General features: G+C 45.5%; 1 protein-coding gene across 1 annotated transcript in view; it reads left to right on the top strand.

Annotated features, from left to right (window-relative positions):
- LOC142296516 (CD109 antigen-like) overlaps positions 1–20,419 on the top strand; it is a 474,860-nt gene that overhangs the window by 333,577 nt on the left and 120,864 nt on the right. Inside the window, exon 25 of the mRNA XM_075340204.1 lies at positions 1,257–1,485. Coding sequence (XP_075196319.1) covers positions 1,257–1,485 — 229 coding nt within the window. The remainder of the gene's footprint in view (positions 1–1,256; positions 1,486–20,419) is intronic.

Raw genomic sequence — 20,419 nt, 5'->3', positions numbered from 1 at the left:
ACATCAATTTTATTGCATTCTTGTTAAAAATTACCCCAAACAGACACAACACAAACAAACCCTCGAATAACAAGTAAAAGTTTAATCTGAGAGCACAAGAAATATTAATGTATACCCAAATGACCACTTTACATTTAATGGTGCCCCCATTCCTCGATGGCTATCCCTTAAACTCTCCCTACTCTCCCTATGTTGAACACAATGGTAAATCAATAACAAGACCAACAAGTTGGATTAAAGAGAAAACACTTTTGGAAGATAAGTCTAATGGGTGAACACAGAGAGTAATAATTTTGGTCACATATCTGGCGTCCTCACAGACATTAGCCTCAGTCAGCTGATACAATATTTATTAACTCTGTTTCTGGATGCGTTTACCTCCAAAAAATGGTTGGGGTTCATCAGGAGACAGAATAAGGTTTAAGCTGCTAATTACTTTGTTGTCCAACTAGGCAATTCATGGACTGCCCCACACTCAGAACACTGGGTCATTATACATATAATTGTGTAACAATATTTAGTAATATCAAAAAGAATGACCCACACATTCAACAGGTAACAAATGCTAACAATAAATAAGTGAATTCTGGTATTGCATTATTGATATATGAATATTTGAAAAAAAAGATACATACAGTAGCTTATTTATTGGCCAATGCATGTGAGCCCGGTAACCAATGGCAAGGTGATCTCAATATACCGGTACTCTAACATTAATGCCTCTAACTGGGTTAAATACCTTCATGTCTGGGCAGAAAGGATCAATCTCTAAAGGAGGATAGACACAGCCTGGTTAAGGGTGGAGTGCTCAGTCACAAAGAAATGTACTACAAATATATCAAAAAGATTGACCCGCACATCCAACAGGTGTGAACAGGTGCCAACTGAAAACACAATATAACTACAAAAATACATACAGCTGCACTCTAAAATGCTAACAGTCAATAAGTGAACTCTGGTATTGCATTACTGATATAGGAATATTTGAAAAAAAGAGATACTTAGCTTATGTATTGGCCAATGCATGTGAGCCTGGTAACCAATGGCAAGGTGATCTCAATGTACCAGGACCCTAACTAAAATTACTCTATCTGGGTTAAAAATCTACATGTCTAGGCAGAAAGGATCCAGCAATAAAGGAGAAAAATATAATCTAAAAAGCAGAAAACTTGCACTACCAGCAATAGCATTTATTACAGTGGAGTATAATTCTTTTTGCAACACCTAACACAAGAATATATTCTCCTATTTCTTAGGTTGTCTGCTTTTGTCCTGCGCTGTTTTTTAAAAGCCCGGCCATTTATATTAGTTGACCCTGTGGTTCTTCATGATACGCTTACATGGCTTTTAGGACATCAAAAGAAAAATGGAGAATTTTGGGAACCAGGCAGAATAATAAACACTCAGCTTCAAGGTGGTACCTATAGTCCAGTTACCCTGACTGCCTATATAATGTCGGCTCTTATTGAATATCCTGGCCTCTTGGTAAGTTTATAAAACAATAAAATATATAAAGTAAATGAACATTGATGGCTAAATGTAAAATGTTAAATGTAAATGTGTGGTGTTTTTTGCTTTATAATTATTACCACCTTAAAATTATTTTTTGTGATCTCATTTAGAAAACAGTAATCTGGAATTGTAAATAAATAAATCATGTTTTTAAGACTGGTTAATCACAAAGTACCATGTTTTGCTTTGCCAAAGGTTGTGTACAGATGCTTCTTTAACCCCTTCATTTAGACTCCATTTTTCATTTTGTGTGCTTTAGTTATTACCCACCCTCTTTTTTATGAGCGATAGAACGTTTTGATTTCTGGGGGTTTTTTTGTTGTTTTGCTGGGCAAGATGTAATTTTGAATAATTTTGAATAATCCCACTTCCTTTACCATTTAATTTTCTTTAAAACTGGAAACTGAATTAAGTTGAGTAAAATGTTATAATAAACAAACATTCTGCTATTTTTTGGGGGTTTTGTCTTTTAAGAATTCAGTAAAAATGACCTGGAAACATCATTTTTTAGGTCAGTATGATTACAGGAATGACAAATTTCTATGTTTTTTTTTAAAGATTTTTATGGCCTTAAAAATGTAGCGTTTTGTAAAAAGAAAAAACTATTTTTTTTCATGACATTTTCTGAGACCCACAACCTGTTTATTTTTCTGTTGATAGAGATTTATGACGTTTTTTTTTTTTTTTTTTGCATTGCAAAATGTAATTTTGATTTGTACCATTTTTTGGGGAGATACATACTGTGTATAGACCAATTGATTCCCATTGTACATGGAGCAAGCTCAGCTCTTGAACCCACTCTATATTCTCACACGCAACACATAGGGGTTAAGCGGGCTTTACACGCTACAACATATCTAACAATGTGTCAGCGGGGTCACGTCGTAAGTGACGCACATCCGGCATCGTTAGTGGTGTTGTAGCATGTGACAGCTACGTGCGATTGCGATTGACCGTAAAACCGTTCATCACATACACGTCGTTCATTTGCTAAAAATTGCACGTTGGGTTGTTCAATGTTCCCGAGGCAGCACACATCGCAGTGTGTGACACCCCGGGAACGATGAACAGATCTTACCTGCGTCCCGCGGCTCCCGCCGGCTATGCGGAGGGAAGGAGGTGTGCCGGATGTTTACGTATCGCTCATCTCCGCCCAACCGCTTCAATTGGCCGGCCACATTGTGACATCGCTGTGATGCCGAAAGTCCCTCCCACTCTAGGAAGTGGATGTTCGCCGCCCACATCAAGGTCGTATAGAAGGGTAAGTACGTGTGAAGGCAATTAATCGTTTGTGCGACATGGTCAACAAATTGAATGTGTCGCACATACGATGGGGGCGTGTCACATCGCATACGATATCGTATGCTTAATTGTATGGTATAAAGCATGCTTTAGTTTCTTTGGTGTGGTATAAGGATAATACAAAATGTTATAGTGATGTTACTCTTTAAAAGTGTTAATAAAATGGCCCTTGAGGATAGAGTAGCTCCTCAATCAGAAATGGTAGAAGGAATTGAGGTGAACACAAGTAACAAATCAACAATTTTACTCACAGGTAGGCAACAAGTTTGATGGTTAGAGTATTTATTTAGAGTAACATGCTTGGTGGGTGCAGCTTCTCACAAGCTTAAGAACAGGTAGAACACAGTTGGCTGGTGGACCCATTTTCAATCCTTTTACCATGGCTATGGTCACACTGGGGTACAGCATCTGGTGATGCTCTCATGCAAGAGAATCAGATGCGATATGCTAATGACACTCAGCTAAAACTCTGCACAAGCATGAGCTGATTGTCATTCACTGTGATCTAATTGCATTCAAGAATTGGCTCAGGTACGGAGAAGATTGAGAACTTTATTTATACATCTTCTAACAATGTCTATCTTTATATTGGTCGAGACTCAGATGATATCACAATTAGAGATGAGCGAACCAGCCGTGGTTCGGCTCCAGTTCGGTTCGTCGAACGGAGGTCTCGTTCGAGTTCAGTTCGGCGAACGTTCGACGAACCGAACTCGAACCAATAGGAAATAATGGGAGGCAATCACAAACACATAAAAACGCATTATAAATGTACACATACAGTTAATAAACATTGCCATAACACTTACCGGTCCCCGCGATCCCTCCTGCAGTCTGTCTCCTGCCGCTATTCCATCCAATGATCGCTGAATCCTCCCGGTAACCAGCACTGCCAGCAGTGATGCAGGACCTATCGTGACGTCAAAATAGCCATGTGACCAGTCACGTGGCTATTATCTCATTGGCTACAGACTGGTCACATGACTATGACGCGTCATGTAGGACCTGTCATTGCACTCTCCGGTACACGGTGCACATTTGTGTATCGCCGTGTACCGGCGACATGCTCTAGCACACGGTCGACTCCCCGTTCCGTTAGGAGATCACCGTTGCCATAGCAACGCAGTTAGCGGTGACGTCACCGCTAACCGCGGCTCCGGGAATCACATGATCGGAGCCCTGTTGCTATGGTAACGCGTCTGTCAGCGTTACCGCTGTTACCGCTAGCAGCCAGCAGCACTGATCTCTCACGGAGAGAAGGCTGCACGCTGCTTCCCGTGCAGCCTTCACGGAGTGAAGGCTGCATGGGAAGCAGCGTCTTCCCCCATGCAGCAGTGATGGAGCAGAGCTGCATTTGTTGAATGAGAAAGACAGAAGATCATGGATCATGGAGGGCTGACAGGGGGTAATAAAGAAGGAGTCTCTAATGTGTCTGTGTATTTATTTCTATTAAAGTATTTTTTCTCTGTGTGGTTTTTTTTAACCCTTTATTGGAGATTCTTAATGGCCGGGTCAAACGTGGCTGACATTAAGAATCTCTGGCTTAATACTGGCTAGTAAAACAAAGCCAGTATTAACTCATGATTACCCAACAAGCCACCCGGCTCCAGGGCTGTTGGAAGAGTTGGATACAGCGCCAGATGATGGCGCTTCTATGAGAGCGCCATTTTCTGGGGCGGCTGCGGACTGCAATTCGCAGCAGAGGCGCCCAGAAACCTCGGGCTAACCTGTGCTGCGGATTCCAATCCCCAGCTGCCTAGTTGTACTTGGCTGGACACAAAAATGGGGCGAAGCCCACGTCATTTGTTTTTTAATTATTTCATGAAATAAGTGAAATAATTAAAAAAAAATGGGCTTCCCTATATTTTTGGTTCCCAGCTGGGTACAAATAGGCAACTGGGGGTTGGAGGCAGCCCGTGGCTGCCTGCTGTACCTGGCTAGCATACAAAAATATGGCGAAGCCCACGTCATTTTTTTGGTGGGCAAAAAACTTCTGCATACAGTCCTGGATGGAGTATGCTGAGCCTTGTAGTTCTGCAGCTGCTGTCTGCTCTTCTCCATACAGACAGACAGCAGCTGCAGAACTACAAGGATCAGCATACTCCATCCAGGACTGTATGCAGAAGTTTTTTGCCCCCTGAAAAAATTATGTGGGCTTCGCCATATTTTTGTATCCTAGCCAGGTACAGCAGGCAGGTACGGCTGCCCCCAACCCCCAGTTGCCTATTTGTACCCGGCTGGGAACCAAAAATAAAGGGAAGCCCTTTTTTAATTATTTCATGAATTTCATGAAATAATTAGAAAACAAATGACGTAGGCTTCGCCCCATTTTTGTGTCCAGCCAGGTACAACTAGGCAGCTGGGGATTGGAATCCGCAGCACAGGTTGGCCTGAGCTTTCTGGGCCCCACTGCTGCGAATTGCAGTCTGCAGCCGCCTCAGAAAATGGCACTTTCATAGAAGCGCCATCATCTGGCGCTGTATCCAACTCTTCCAGCACCTGCCTGCTATACCTGGCTAGCATACAAAAATATGGCGAAGCGCATGTCCTTTTTTTGTAGTTTTTTGGCAAAAAAAAAAAAAAAATGCTTCCCTGGATTTTCCATTGCCAGTGAAGGTAACACCAAGCAGTGGGGGTTAGCAGCCAGTAGCTGCTTGGATTACCCTTAGCTAGCAATACAAAAAATGCAGCAGGAGCCCATATATATTTTTTTAATTATTTATTTAAATAACTAAAAACAAAATGGGCTTCCCTGTATTTTGATTGCTGGACATCACAGTGCTGTAAAAATAAACCTTTAAAAAAAATGACGTAGCGCTCCACGGTATATTTGATTCTCAGCGCAGATAAAGCAGACAGCTGTGGGTTAATACCCCCATCTGCCTGCCGTTACCTTGGTTGGCAATCAAAATACAGGGAAGCCCATTAATTTTTTCTATTTAAAAAATAGTTAAAAAAAAATGACGTTGGGTCCCCCCATTTTTGATAGCCAGCTAGGGTAAAGCAGACGGCTGTAGCCTGAAAACCACAGCTGGCAGCTTTACCGTGGTTGGGGATCCAATATGGAGGTCCCCCCAGGCTCTTTTTTTATAATTATTTTATAAATATTAATAATTACACAAAAAAAGTAGGGTCCCCCCCAAATTAGATCACCAGCCAAGGTAAAGCGGACAGCTGTGGTCTGGTATTCTCAGGGTGGGAAGGTCCATAGTTATTGGGCCTTCACAGCCTAAAAATAGCAGGCCGCAGGCACCCCAGACGTGGCGCATCCACTAGATGCGCCAATCCTGGCGCTTCACCCCAGCTCATCCCGTGCCCTGGTGCAGTGGCAAACGGGGTAATAAATCGGGTTGATACTAGCTGTAAAGTCACCTGTCTATTAGATACCCAACATCATAAACTGTCAGTACTAAAAAAAAAAATCGACAAAAGAAATTTATTTGAAAAAACAGTCCCCAAAACATTTCCTCTTTCACCAATTTATTGTAAGAAAAAAATAAAGGGGTCCCACGACGACTCTGGACCATCTAGAATATGGGGGGGGAGACACTCAGGGAACGTATCCCCCATTTTCTAGGAGTGCAGACCCTTCATGTGAGGACTGTGGGTGCAGTGAATCTGCACTCACTCTCCCCGGGTCCACAGCAGCAGAGTCCATGTCGTAATGGTTGCTACCAAAGCTGCAATGCCCTGCTCATGAGGTAAGGGCATGCCTAATCAGGAGAACTATTCTACATTTCCAAATATTGGTATTTGCTGATATTATTGCTATTCCACCTACTATATATTGGGGATAGGATCTTGGAGATGGAATACCCCTTTAAGTCCAGTTATCCAGCTGAATGAATACTTAACAACAGAGCTCGCTATTTAAATGTGTTTTCTTGTGGCTTATAACGGACTCTCATGTTTGGTAGTCGTTCAGCAGGGAAACTATAAAAGCAAATCCCTCCATTTGGAAATGTAGTATATAGCTCTCCTGATCAATTATGTTCCTTACCTCATGAGCAGGGCATTGCAGTAATAATAATAATTTATTTATTTATATAGCGTTATTAATTCCATAGTGCTGTATGTCTTTGGAGTGTGGGAGGAAACCGGAGTACCCGGAGGAAACCCACGCAAAGACGGGGAGAACATACAAACTCCTTGCAGATGGTGCTTTTGGTGAGAATTGAACCCAGGACCTCAGCGCTGCAAGACTGCAGTGCTAACCACTGAGCCACCGTGCCGCCCATTTAGCTTACAGATGCATAACCACCACTCACTGTGTCTGAACACAGGAAGCTGAGCTGACAGCCGCTCTGTGCATGCGGCAGCGTCTATTGTGAAGGAGAGGGCCGTGGGGGGATCAACGCTGCACAGGTACTGTGGGACACTGGGGAACACCGGTGGGGTTATAGGGGGTGACCTGGCAGGGCCTGGGGAGGAGTTTTCTGTCGCATGTGTCATGGCACATGCGACAGAAATCAAAGGAGTAGGGTGAATGCGGCCGATGCGCTGCTGTGCGCGCGGCCATCTTGGATTTCTGGGAGGGCATCAGGGGGGGCACTTTGGCGACACCAGGGGACCGGAGGGGACCGGGGAGGAGATTTATCATGTTTGTTCATGCCAGATGGGAGATAAATAATTTTTTACCGGCGCTGTCATTTACTGTAACGTGATCATCGGTATACGGTGTATACCTGTGATCACGTGAGCGGGGACCGGAAAAACCGTCCTGAATCATGATCTCCAGGGTCTCAGCTAGCCCTGAAACCCCGGAGATTTTCTGACGCTGGGGGGCGTTATTCACTTATTTCTGCCTGCTGTTTATAAACGGCAGATCAGAATAAGGCTACATTCACACGACCGATCCATTTTTGTGGTCTGCAAAAAACAGTCCGTTTTTTTTCACGGGTGCATCCGTGTGGCATCCGTTTCCGTTCCGTAGACGGTCCGTATGTCATCTGTTTGTCATCCGTGTGCCTTCCGTTTTTTTTGTGTACTGCAAAAAAACTGAAGGAGGTAAAATACATAAATTTACCCAGGATCCATAGCTTCATCCTACATGAGGCGGTCACATGTTCACTCCAGTGCCATTTTCTACTGCTTTTCACAGCGTAGAGCGCTCTAGTGATTTTCCTGTGCTTGTACACTTCATATCAGTCTTTTCTGTCATTATAATGGCAGAAAGACACATAATGTCCCACTCTCCTGCATTTTGTAATTTTGCACCCTTTGGTGCCTTTCATGTGGCACTAAGGGGTGCTTAGCTTTGTATTTAGCCAAAAAAATGAAAAAAAAAATGACGTGGGGTTCCCCCTATTTTTGTATCCAGCTAGGGTAAAGCAGACGGCTGCAGCCTGCAGACCACAGCTGGCAGCCTTACTTTGGCTGGTAATCCAAAACTGAGGGCACCCCACGCTGTTATTTTTAATTAAATAAATAATTTAAAAAAAAAACACGTAGGGGTCCCCCCAAAATTGGATCACCAGCCAAGGTAAAGCAGACAGCTGGGGTCTGATATTCTCAGACTAGGGAGGTCCATGGTTATTGGACTCTCCCCAGCCTAAAAATAGCAGGCCGCAGCCGCCCCAGAAGTGGCGCATCCATTAGATGCGCCAATCCTGGTGCTTCGCCCCAGCTCATCCCGTGCCCTGGTGCGGTGGCAAACGGGGTAATATATGGGGTTAATACCAGATGTGTAATGTCACCTGGCATCAAGCCCTGGGGTTGGTGAGGTCAGGCATCTATCAGATACCCGACATCACCAACCCAGTCAGTAATAAAAAAAATAGACGACAAACACATTTTTATTTGAAAAAACACTCCCCAATACATTCCCTCTTTAACCATTTTATGAGAAAGAAAAACAAATCCAGGTCTGATGTAATCCAAGGGGTTGCCATGACGATCCACACTGTCCCAGTCAATGAAGAGCAGGATGTTCCCCATTGGCTGGGAGAGCAGTGCAGTGACCTGAGCTAACATCAATTGGTCCGCCCAGGTCACTGCAGGGGATGACAAGTGATGCTGTCAGCGAGGTACATTACCTGCGCTGATCTTCTGCACTGCTGACAGCACCTGTCTCTGAGTTCAATGACCGCCGCCTTCACAGCCAAATATCGCGAGAGGCCCGTGACATCACCGCTAGTCAGTCTCGGGTTGGAAGCGAGAGATGGTGATGTGACAAGCGGCGGCCATGGAGGACAGTGACAGCGCTGAGGTCGGGACTTCATCACCGCAGGTAAGCCGAGTGGGACCATGTGTGCAGAGTGCCAGGAGGACGTCAGTGTCATGGACTGCATGGCTGGGGACGTGTATGTGTGTGTGTGTGTGTGTGTGTGTGTGAGTGTGTGTGTGTGTACATGCCGCGTGCAGGAGGGGGCGGAGTGAGCTGAGCGGGGAAGTGTGGGCTTCCTGCACGTAACTAGGATAAACATCGGGTTACTAACCAAAGCGCTTTGCTTGGATACCCGATGTTTATCTTGGTTACCAGCTTCTGGCAGGCTGCCAGCGATGGCTCCTGCACACTGTAGCTGTAAAAAGCCCTGCTTTTTGCTGCTAGAACCGTTCTCGAACGTATCTAGAACTATCGAACTTTAGCAAAAAGCTCGAGTTCTAGTTCGATCTAGAACAGCCCCCAAAATCACTCGAGCCGCGAACTGGAGAACCTCGAACCGCGAACCGCGCTCAACTCTAATCACAATGCACATTGATGTTTCACCCGCAGCCATAGACTTGTATGGGTGTGTGTGGTCCGAGATACGCTGCCAATCATACCATCCAGCATTTTTTTTCTCATACTGAATTAGCACGAGAAAAAAAAAAAATGCCGATTGGCATTGCTCCATAATATAACACTGATGATAACACTGGAGTGAATGCTATCTGATAAAACATTGGATAGCACTCTACTGTTTTATAAACTCGTGTAAGCCAGCCCTAACAGGGTTTTTTTTTTTTATATAAACACACTCCTTGTGCGGTGAACCTTTTTTTAGTGGTCTTTGATTTGTGTTTTCTTCTTTTAGCCTTGTTTGACCTTTGACTTTTAATATACGTAGGGTATCAATTAATTTTCTAGATTTCTGCTTGTTGACATTAAAAATAAATCTTGGCTTGGTTCCAGTGGTGAAAAATTAAATGGACACACAAGTGTATCTTTTTATCTGTGCTATACTGTGCTAATACTGTAACTGTTAAGGCCCCGTCACACTAAGCAACATCGCTAGCAACATCGCTGCTAACGAACAACTTTTGTGACGTTGCTAGCGATGTTGCTGTGTGTGACATCCAGCAACAACCTGGCCCCTGCTGTGAGGTCGTTGGTTGTTGCTGAATGTCCGGGGCCATTTTTTAGTTGTTGCTGTCCCGCTGTGAAGCACAGATCGCTGTGTGTGACAGCGAGACAGCAACAACTAAATGTGCAGGCAGCAGGAGCCGGCTTCTGCGGAGGCTGGTAACCAATGTAAACATCGGGTAACCAAGAAGCCCTGTCCTTGGTTACCCGATATTTACCTTTGTTACCAGCCTCCACCGCTCTCACTGTCAGTGCCGGCTCCTGCTCTGTGCACATTTAGCTGCAGCACACATCGGGTTAATTAACCCGATGTGTGCTGTAACTAGGAGAGCAAGGAGCCAGCGCTAAGCATTGTGCGCTGCTCCCTGCTCTGTGCACATTTAGCTGCAGCACACATCGGGTAATTAACCCCATGTGTACTGTAGCTAGGAGAGCAGGGAGCCAGCGCTAAGCATTGTGCGCTGCTCACTGCTCTGTGCACATTTAGCTGCAGCACACATCGGATAATTAACCCGATGTGTGCTGTAACTAGGAGAGCAGGGAGCCAGCGCTCAGTGTGCGCTGCTCCCTGCTCTCTGCACGTGTAGCTGCGTGCGGTGGTAACCAAGGTAAATATCGGGTTGGTTACCCGATATTTACCTTAGTTACCAAGCGCAGCATCTTCCACGCGGCGCTGCTGGCTGGGGGCTGGTCACTGGTTGCTGGTGAGCTCACCAGCAACTTGTGTAGCGACGCTCCAGCGATCCCTGCCAGGTCAGGTTGCTGGTGGGATCGCTGGAGCGTTGCAGTGTGACATCTCACCAGCAACCTCCTAGCAACTTACCAGCGATCCCTATCGTTGTTGGGATCGCTGGTAAGTTGCTTAGTGTGACTGGACCTTTAGTCCTGCTTCCGTACATCTATCACATAAACAGGATAAGTGTTTATCCCCAAGGGGAGAGTTTGGCAACCTATGGCCCATGTGCCACATATGACTGGTATGGCACAGTGAACCTCACGCAGCTCAGATAAGTCATTTACCGATTGTTACCCAAGCATACCACGTGAATTTTGATGACACATCACAAGCACATGATTTTCTCAACTGTGTACATAGCAAGGGATTAATGTTCACAGGGATTGCTAATCTGTGTTTACCAGATTAGCAGTTGTTTTGAGAAATTGTACAACCTGTCCAGTAACTATTAGGGTAAGTTCACACAGTGCGTTTTTCGCAGCGTTTTTGCGCGTTTTTCGGGTGCATTTTTGTTCAGAAAACTGCATGACTTTGCTTCCCCAGCGAAGTCTATGAGTTTTAATTTTTGCTGTCTGCACACAGCATTTTTTTTTAGCTGCGTTTTTGTGCTGCACACAAAAACGCAGCATGTCAATTATTTTTGTGTTTTTCACTGCGTTTCCACCCATTGAGTTCAATGAGATGTTCAAAAATGCAATGAAAAACGCAAATTGCAAATATAGCTGCGTTTTAGTGCGTTTCTATGACTAAAAACGCAGCTATAAACGCAAGGGGTGGGTAGTACAGTGACATGTACAGGAAGAGGATTCCTTCTGTCAGTAAACAGTACAGAAGCGTGAATCCTCCCGGTACCGCCACCGCTGCTTCTATCATTAGTGCGGCCCCATGTCAGCTCCCGTGCGGCGCCATGGCCGGGCGGAAGGTGGAAGCAGCTGCGAAAACAAAAGTGAACAGTAGAAAAAAAAATGTCATGCTCACCTGTCTGCAGGCTCCCGACATATCCGCTCCCAGCTCCTCTCCCGATACCGCCGCTCCGGCTGTGTGCAGTCTCCCCGGGCACGTCCGATGACTGCAGGAGCTGGCGGTGGATCACCTGATGCGGTCACCTGACGCATCAGCTGATCGTAAGTCTCATGGTGAACTATCAGCTGATCCTGCCATCAGGAGACTTCATCCCTGATTACCGGCAGCTCCTGCAGCAATCGCACGGGATCATACTCTGCTCCAGGAGCTGCCGGTAATCAGCACATAAGTGAGTTTTTTGTTGGTTTTTTTTTGCACTGATGCATCAGCTGATTGTTCAAACAGCTTTTATACAATCAACTGATGTGTCATGTGATTCACGTCCTTTAACCTGACATCATCTGATCGGTATGCCTCCAGTAAACCGATCAGATGATATTGGATCCGGATTGGACGGCGTGGGACCCTTGACCCAGGATTACTGCGGAGGGCGGTTCTTTATTTCAATAAACATAGAGTCACTAATTGTGTTGTGTTTTATTTCTAATTAAAATATTTTTCTGTGTGTTGTGTTTTTTTTATCTAATTTACTAGAAATTCATGGTGGCTATGCCTAATATTGGCGTGACACCATGAAATTCAGGCTTAGGGCCAGCTGATAATATACAGCTAGCCCTAACCCCATTATTACCCAGCAAGCCACCCGTCACCAGGGCAGCTGGAAGAGTTGGATACATCGCCAGAAGATGGCGCTTCTATGGAAGCACCATTTTCTGGGGTGGCTGCAGACTGCAATTCGCAGCGGGGGTGCCCAGAAAGCATGGGCACTCTGCACTGCGGATTCCAATCCACAGCTGCCTAGTTGTACCTGGCTGGACTCAAAAATTGGGCGAAGCCCACGTCATTTTTTTTTTAATTATTTCATGAAATTCATGAAATAATTAAAAAAAGGGCTTCCCTATATTTTTGGTTCCTAGCTGGGTACAAATAGACAGCTGGCAGACAGCTAGCATACAAAAATATGGTGTCATTTTTGGGGGGGAAAAAAAACTCCTGCATACAGTCCTGGATGGAGGATGCTGAGCCTTGTAGTTCTGCAGCTGTCTGCTCTCCTGCATACACTATTAGATGTAGGATGCTGAGCCTTGGGGTTCTGCAACTGCTGTCTGCTCTCCTGCATACACTATTGGATGTAGGATGCTGAGCCTTGTAGTTCTGCAGCTGCTGTCTGCTCTCCTGCATACACTATTGGATGGAGTATGCTGAGCCTTGTAGTTCTGCTCCACCTGCTTCTCCCTCAAGCATACAGTCCTGTATGGAGCATGCTGAGCCTTGTAGTTCTGCAGCTGTCTGCTCTCCTGCATACAATAGGGGAAATGAAGAACATATTAAAGAAGGAAATGACATCAGACCTTTTTTTTTGGGGGGGGGGGTTTCAACAATCTTTAATGGCATTGTTCTCTGATAAAAAAAAACTCATAAAAACGCAGTGAGCAAAAACGCAGCAAAACGCAGCAAAAACCGCACCAAATCACGGTAAAAACTCATGCGTTTTGCCGCGGGTGCGTTTTTGTGCGTTTTTTGCCGCAAAAACGCACAAAAACGCAGCATAAAAAAAAGCAGTGTGTGAACCTAGCCTTAGAGACCCAGCCATAAACAAATCACTTCCAGGGCAGGTGGGTGAGAGTTTTCCATGTTTTTTGTTTGGTGCACACTACATCCGATCATTCTGTTGTTACCCCCAGTGTGAGCCGTTCAAACATTGCAAGAAGCGCACAATGTGCTTAGCACCGAATGTTCCTGAGCATAGCGCTGCTCATGCGAGTGGTGTTCATACATAAACCTCCTAAACTCCAAACCTGAACTCTGTTTTTTGTTTTTGTCTGTGTTTAGTACGAACATCGAACACCGAACCTCAGGTTCTCTCATCTGTAATGCTGAAGTTTTTTTTGCCAGGAGATGTAGATTTGGTGCAGAAATGTAACCAAATCAACGTTTGCCTAATCCAATAATTCAGCATTGACTTCAATTACTTCCCCTTAAGTGATGTCACTGAGTTCAATGAGTTCACCAAAAGTCAGTTCACCTGAGGTCACAGCCGGGGTACTGTGGGAACCTCAGCTGTGACATCAGGTGAACTCAGATGTTACCACTCACAGCTGCGGCTTCATCAGTGTGTCCCTGACACTGCAGTGAGCAGTCATGTTTTCTAGTGTGACCGTACACTACTGTGCCGCCCCGTGCTCGGCAGCAGCCGAGCCACTCAGATTCCGACCTTCAGTGGGTGGCTCGAGGGTCTCCGGACCCGGTGGTCCTGCGATCACGTCGATCAAAACGGGTTTGGTGATTTGGGGACGTAGGTGTACGGCCGGAGCCGTGTTTGAATTCGTGACGCCACCCACGGGATGTGGTGAAGGTGGACACCACCGCTGCAGTTATGGGCCACCCGGGGGAGATGTTATGCAGCAAGTTGTTAACCCCTCCATTGGCAGGGATGGTGGCCCCGGGACCTGTTTGGGGTGCTTGGCGGTGCAGGGAGATGGGCGGCCGGAAGGCACTGGTGTACTCACGATTAGTAAACACACGAGTCTCTGGTAAACCAAGGTAATGGTGGTCGGTGCCCACAGCCGGCTGCAGTCTGGTCCCCCACCCGGTTGGTGGTCTCTGCCTTTCTCCTGCACCTGTTTTGTGATGGTGGACTACCTGTGCTTGCAACTTCAGGAGTCTGCTCCCCGACTTGTGGTTGCCTGAGGAGCCCTTTGCCCGCAGACGCTGGCCCGTAGGATCTCTCTGCCGTGGCAATGGCTTTCTATCCCCTCGTTGGGCTGTTGCCTTCATTCGGGACTTTGGGTGGGACAGGACCTATAGTCCTGGCCACAATCAGTTAATTAGATAGCCCCCAGTAGCTTCTGGACGTAGCTTCAGGGTCTGAGTACCCCCCTTTGTGCTCCGGTTCAGTCGGATCCCCGGGTCATACCGGCGGGCCACTACCCTGTCCCGGTCCACCTCGGTTCCACCGAGCCGTCTTTCCGGCTCCTGCAGACAGAGGCCTCCATCTGCCTCCTAGCCAAAGGTACCCAGGCTCCTACCCTGGCACCTGTCAGTCTGCTACAGGCCTGTCACAAAGGCCTGACCTCCTCCACTCAACTCTCAAACTGATCTGCTCTCTTTTCCCACCTCAGGCCATTCGAACTCCTCGGTGGGCGTGTCCAACCACCTGGTGTGTCCATCAAGCACTGAGGGGGGTGACTAGGGTTTAAATGTTTGGCTGCTGTCACCTTGTTAGGGGACTGGTGTAATGCGGGGCCCTATCTGTGACTACCTGGCCCGGCCAGGGCGTCACACTACAACCTCAGATGCAGCAGATCCGGGATCTTCGTGGGACCTTATGTACTTGTGTAGATTATCTCAGATCTGCAGGCCTGTTTTGAGGGTTTACAAATTGGAGAAAGAGGGTGTTTTTTTGTTTTTATTTTTTTTAAGTAAAGAATTTTTTTCTCTGTTTTGTGTTTTTCTTTTTACTATAACAATTAATAAGGGGGGATCTCATAGACCCCTACCCATTACTAACCTCAGGCTTGAAGACAGCTGTAATTTTTTGACATATCACAGCTGTCATTAACTCCTTACATTACCTCGATTGCCACTACATCAGGGCAATCGGGATTAGCCAGGTAAAGTGCTGGAATTGGCACATCTAATGGATGAAACAATTCTGAGGTGTCTGCGGGCTGCTATTTTTAGGCTGGAGGGCTCAACAACCGTGGACCTTCACAGCCTTGGAAAACCAGCCCCCAGCTGTCCGCTTTATCTAGTCTGGGTATCAAAATTGTGGGGGACCGCACACCGTTGTATAAAATTATTTGTTTAAATAAGGGAAAAAAAGCTGCATGGGGTCCTTCATATTTTGATACAGAGCCAAGATAATGCACACAGCCAGGGCTGCAGCCTGTAGCAGTCTGCTTTATCTGCACTGGGTATCAAAATACAGGGGACCAAATGCTATTTATTCTATTTATTCCAGTTATTTATTTTTATACTCCACAACCAATCAGAGATGCCATCATGCCAGCAGTTTGACTGTAAGTAATCACAGACACTATCACACAGCTTGTGTGGCGAAAGCAGTGCATAGTCATGAAAGTTAATGTACAGATCCGGAAGCACTGTGACACCCATGCTGAGACTCTAAAAGTATAATTGTCCTTTATCATCTAATTCTTTCTTTTGCAGCCCCTTAGCCCTTAATAACACCATTTTACTTCATCCAAATACGGGTGCCCATAGACTTATATAGGATTCGTTGTCGGGTTCAAGTTCGAGTTCAAGTCTGGTCCCGAACCAAACCCAAACACGGCGGGTTCATCCATTTCTAATGCTGATTTGTACAGAGTAGGTAAACAATAAAGGTTCGAATGTAATGACTGCAAGCAGAAATCTTCAGAACGATTAGGGACAAATTGAGAAATGACATTGAAAAACATTTTTCTTATACTGGAAAAATATTTTTTTCAATATAGTAGAGTCAAGGGAAAATAGTTGCAGATTTTGGAAACACCTGTGAGCACAAGTTCAATTTGAAATTTTTTTTGGAAAATGATATTGGCCTTTTGTATTTGCTTTACATCAAACATAATTGGGTCTGCTTTTAATGAATTCCAATTTTCACTTATCTTATTATAGCACAGTTTTCCCAATGTTCATCCAGGTATTTTTCTTTCCAAATGTGAGATAATTAGACAGTACTTGCAGACAAAAGTGGTTCTAGCCTCCTTACCATCTCTATCCTATGAATTCTATTTTACCAAGTGTCTTCCCTCTTCTAGATGCTAAAAGACTGCTCTTAGTTGAGACTAGAAATAGAGCTGTGAGGTTCTTTGGATGCTCCTTATAGATGTTTTTTTTTTTTTAGCTTATTAGATATTTTCTATATAAAATGGGGTATTTTATGTTCTGTCCTACGTACTCTCTATTTAAAGATTATTCTTTTGAGAGCAGTTCAAATATAGGGGGTTTCAGGGCTTCCAATACTGATGACCTCTCTTTGGGATAGGTCCTCAATAGAGTTGAGCGCGGTTCGTGGTTCGTGGTTCTCCAGTTCTAGGCTCGAGTGATTTTGGGGCATGTTCTAGATCGAACTAGAACTCGAGCTTTTTGCAAAAGCTCGATAGTTCTAGAAACGTTCGAGAACGGTTCTAGCAGCCAAAAAACAGCTAAATCATAGCTTGGTTTCCGCTGTAATAGTGTAAGTCACTCTGTGAATCAAACTATTATCACATTTCAGTGTATAGTGTGCGTGAACAGCGCCTTCAGATCACTGCTGTTTCTATAATGGCGATCGCCATTTTTTTTTTTTTTTTTCTTGTCTTCCTTCCCTAAGCGCGCGCGTCTTGTGGGGCGGGCCAGCATGTCAGCCAATCACAGACACACACACAGCTAAGTGGACTTTGAGCCAGAGAAGCAACGGCATGTGTGATAGGATCTGCATGTCACATGTCCCTGCATTATAAAACCGGACATTTTCTTCACGGACGCCATTATCTGCCTTCTGCGTCTTTGGTGTCAGACATCACTGTCGCAGCTCCGTCTTGAGTCCTATCGCTGATACAGCTGTATGCGCTGCATACACAGCGTTAGACAGCTTAGGGAGAGCACTTTATAGCAGTCCTTTTAAGGGCTCAAACCGGCAGGGTCAGAGTTAAGGTGACAGGTCCTGAAAACAGCGCCAGCGTCTGTGCAGCCAAGGTCAGGGATTTCCTCCCTGCATTTCACCATTAGGAGGGAATAGAAAGGCAGGCTTCCATTCCTCTACCCAGAGCACCACAATCCTGCCACTGTACCCTCTTGTCCTCTGCACACTCCAACTCATAACTAAGCCATTATACTAGCAAACACTCAGTGTACCTAGTGGCATCCTATCTGTGGCTATTGGACTTTGCTATAGTCCCACTAGTGCAAAGACATTTGCAGAGCACGTCTGCCTGCATTGCACACTACAACTAATTATAACTAAGCCATTATACTAGCAAACACTCAGTGTACCTAGTGGCATCCTATACGTGGCTATTGGACTTTGCTATAGTCCCACTAGTGCCAAGACATTTGCAGAGCGCATCTGCCTGCGTTGCACACTCCAACTAATTATAACTAAGCCATTATAATAGCAAACACTCAGTGTACCTAGTGGCATCCTATACGTGGCTATTGGACTTTGCTATAGTCCCACTAGTGCCAAGACATTTGCAGAGCGCATCTGCCTGCGTTGCACACTCCAACTAATAACTAAGCCATTATACTAGCAAACACTCAGTGTACCTAGTGGCATCCTATACGTGGCTATTGGACTTTGCTATAGTCCCACTAGTGCCAAGACATTTGCAGAGCGCATCTGCCTGCGTTGCACACTCCAACTAATTATAACTAAGCCATTATACTAGCACACACTCAGTGTACCTAGTGGCATCCTATACGTGGCTATTGGACTTTGCTATAGTCCCACTAGTGCCAAGACATTTGCAGAGCGCATCTGCCTGCGTTGCACACTCCAACTAATTATAACTAAGCCATTATACTAGCAAACACTTAGTGTACCTAGTGGCATCCTATACGTGGCTATTGGACTTTGCTATAGTCCCACTAGTGCCAAGACATTTGCAGAGCGCATCTGCCTGCGTTGCACACTCCAACTAATTATAACTAAGCCATTATACTAGCACACACTCAGTGTACCTAGTGGCATCCTATACGTGGCTATTGGACTTTTCTATAGTCCCACTAGTGCCAAGACATTTGCAGAGCGCATCTGCCTGCGTTGCACACTCCAACTAATTATAACTAAGCCATTATACTAGCACACACTCAGTGTACCTAGTGGCATCCTATACGTGGCTATTGGACTTTGCTATAGTCCCACTAGTGCCAAGACATTTGCAGAGCGCATCTGCCTGCGTTGCACACTCCAACTAATTATAACTAAGCCATTATACTAGCAAACACTCAGTGTACCTAGTGGCATCCTATACGTGGCTATTGGACTTTGCTTTAGTCCCACTAGTGCCAAGACATTTGCAGCACGTCTGCCTGCGTTGCACACTCCAACTAATTATAACTAAGTTACATTGTCAGGGATATTTATTCTTTATTATTCTGCTGTTAATAAAGCTAGACCACCACTGCAATCTTCACCACCTCTCAATTTTTACTACCACATTTTCAGTCCACAATCTTGTCGCAATCAACATGAGTGGCAAAATGACAGATGCTGGTGGAAAGGGGAAGAGGCGTGGTGGAAAAGGCAAAAAAGGTTTTGTCAGTGGGGAAGGTGGCAAAGCTCCATTATCATCTGCTGCAGATAGACCATCTACTAGCAAAAGTAAGATGTCTACTACTTATTGTGGACAATCCGATGTGCTCCCTTTTTTACGGACACGAACAAGAGGAACAAAGGTAGATGATGGGCAAAAAAGGAAAATGCTTGAATGGATCTCAAGTGGTCCAACAAGTGCCCTCTCAGCCACTTCAAGTACCGCATCCAAAAAACACCAGTCCTCTGAGTTGTCATCCCAATCACACTTGATTTCTCCCAGCTCTGAAGTCTCCATCAGCCCTGCACAGTATGGTGGAACTGAGATGGCTGAGTCTGCAGAGCTGTTCAGTCACACTATAGCCTGGGAATCAGAGGTCTGCTCCCAAGCTACAGTGAGTACAGAACAGGAAATGGTCTGCAGTGATGCCCAGAACCTTTGTGACTCTGATTCAGGCCGTGAGGACCAAGTTTCTGAGCATAATGTTGACCCTTTGTCACAAACTGTAACACCTGTGGTTATAGACAATGAGGAACATACTGATGAAGATGAGACGCAGATACCCGATTGGGATGACAACTTAAATATTCGGTCAGGGCAAGAAGAGGCTCGGTCTGAGGGGGAGGGGAGTGCAAACACAACAATTGATGATGACGTTCTAGATCCCACCTACTGTCAACCCCCAGTCAGGCACTCGAGGAGGTCAACAGAGGCGGTGGAGGAGGATGCAACCGACGACGAAGTTACCTTGCACCTTCCTGGACAGAGTCGGAGCACTGGTAGCACGTCTACAACTGCATCCTCAGCCACCACTCTGCCTATGAGCATTATTCGGGGTGGATCAACAGGTCGCATGGCCTCTAAGCCTTGCCTAGCCTGGTCCTTTTTTCACATCGAAAAAGATCGCCCAACTCATGTGATATGTAACATTTGTCATGATTCTGTTAGTAGAGGTCAAAACCTCAGCAGTTTGACAACTTCTTCCATGAATCGTCACATGACTAAATATCATAAGTCCCGGTGGGAAGCTCACCGTGCTGCAATGCGGCCTAGCGGAGCGAACCATCCACCGCCCGCCCCTTCCAGTGCATCCGCGCGCTCTTCATCTTCTAGGACTGTGGGGACAGCTGTCACACCTGTTTTTCCACGCAAAACTTCCACCACTGTAACTGCAACAGGCAGTTTGCTTGTAAGGTCGTCAGTTGGTTTGGAAGGGGAAACAAGTGAGTGTGTACAGCTCTCTCAGACATCGATAGCACCAACGTTGGATGAAGGCAACATCATGTCTCCGCCTGCACTTTCCTCACAAACCTGCAT

This window comes from Anomaloglossus baeobatrachus, chromosome 3 (assembly GCF_048569485.1).
Source record: "Anomaloglossus baeobatrachus isolate aAnoBae1 chromosome 3, aAnoBae1.hap1, whole genome shotgun sequence".
NCBI lineage: Eukaryota > Metazoa > Chordata > Amphibia > Anura > Aromobatidae > Anomaloglossus > Anomaloglossus baeobatrachus.
This window is presented reverse-complemented; position numbering and strand designations above follow the sequence as displayed.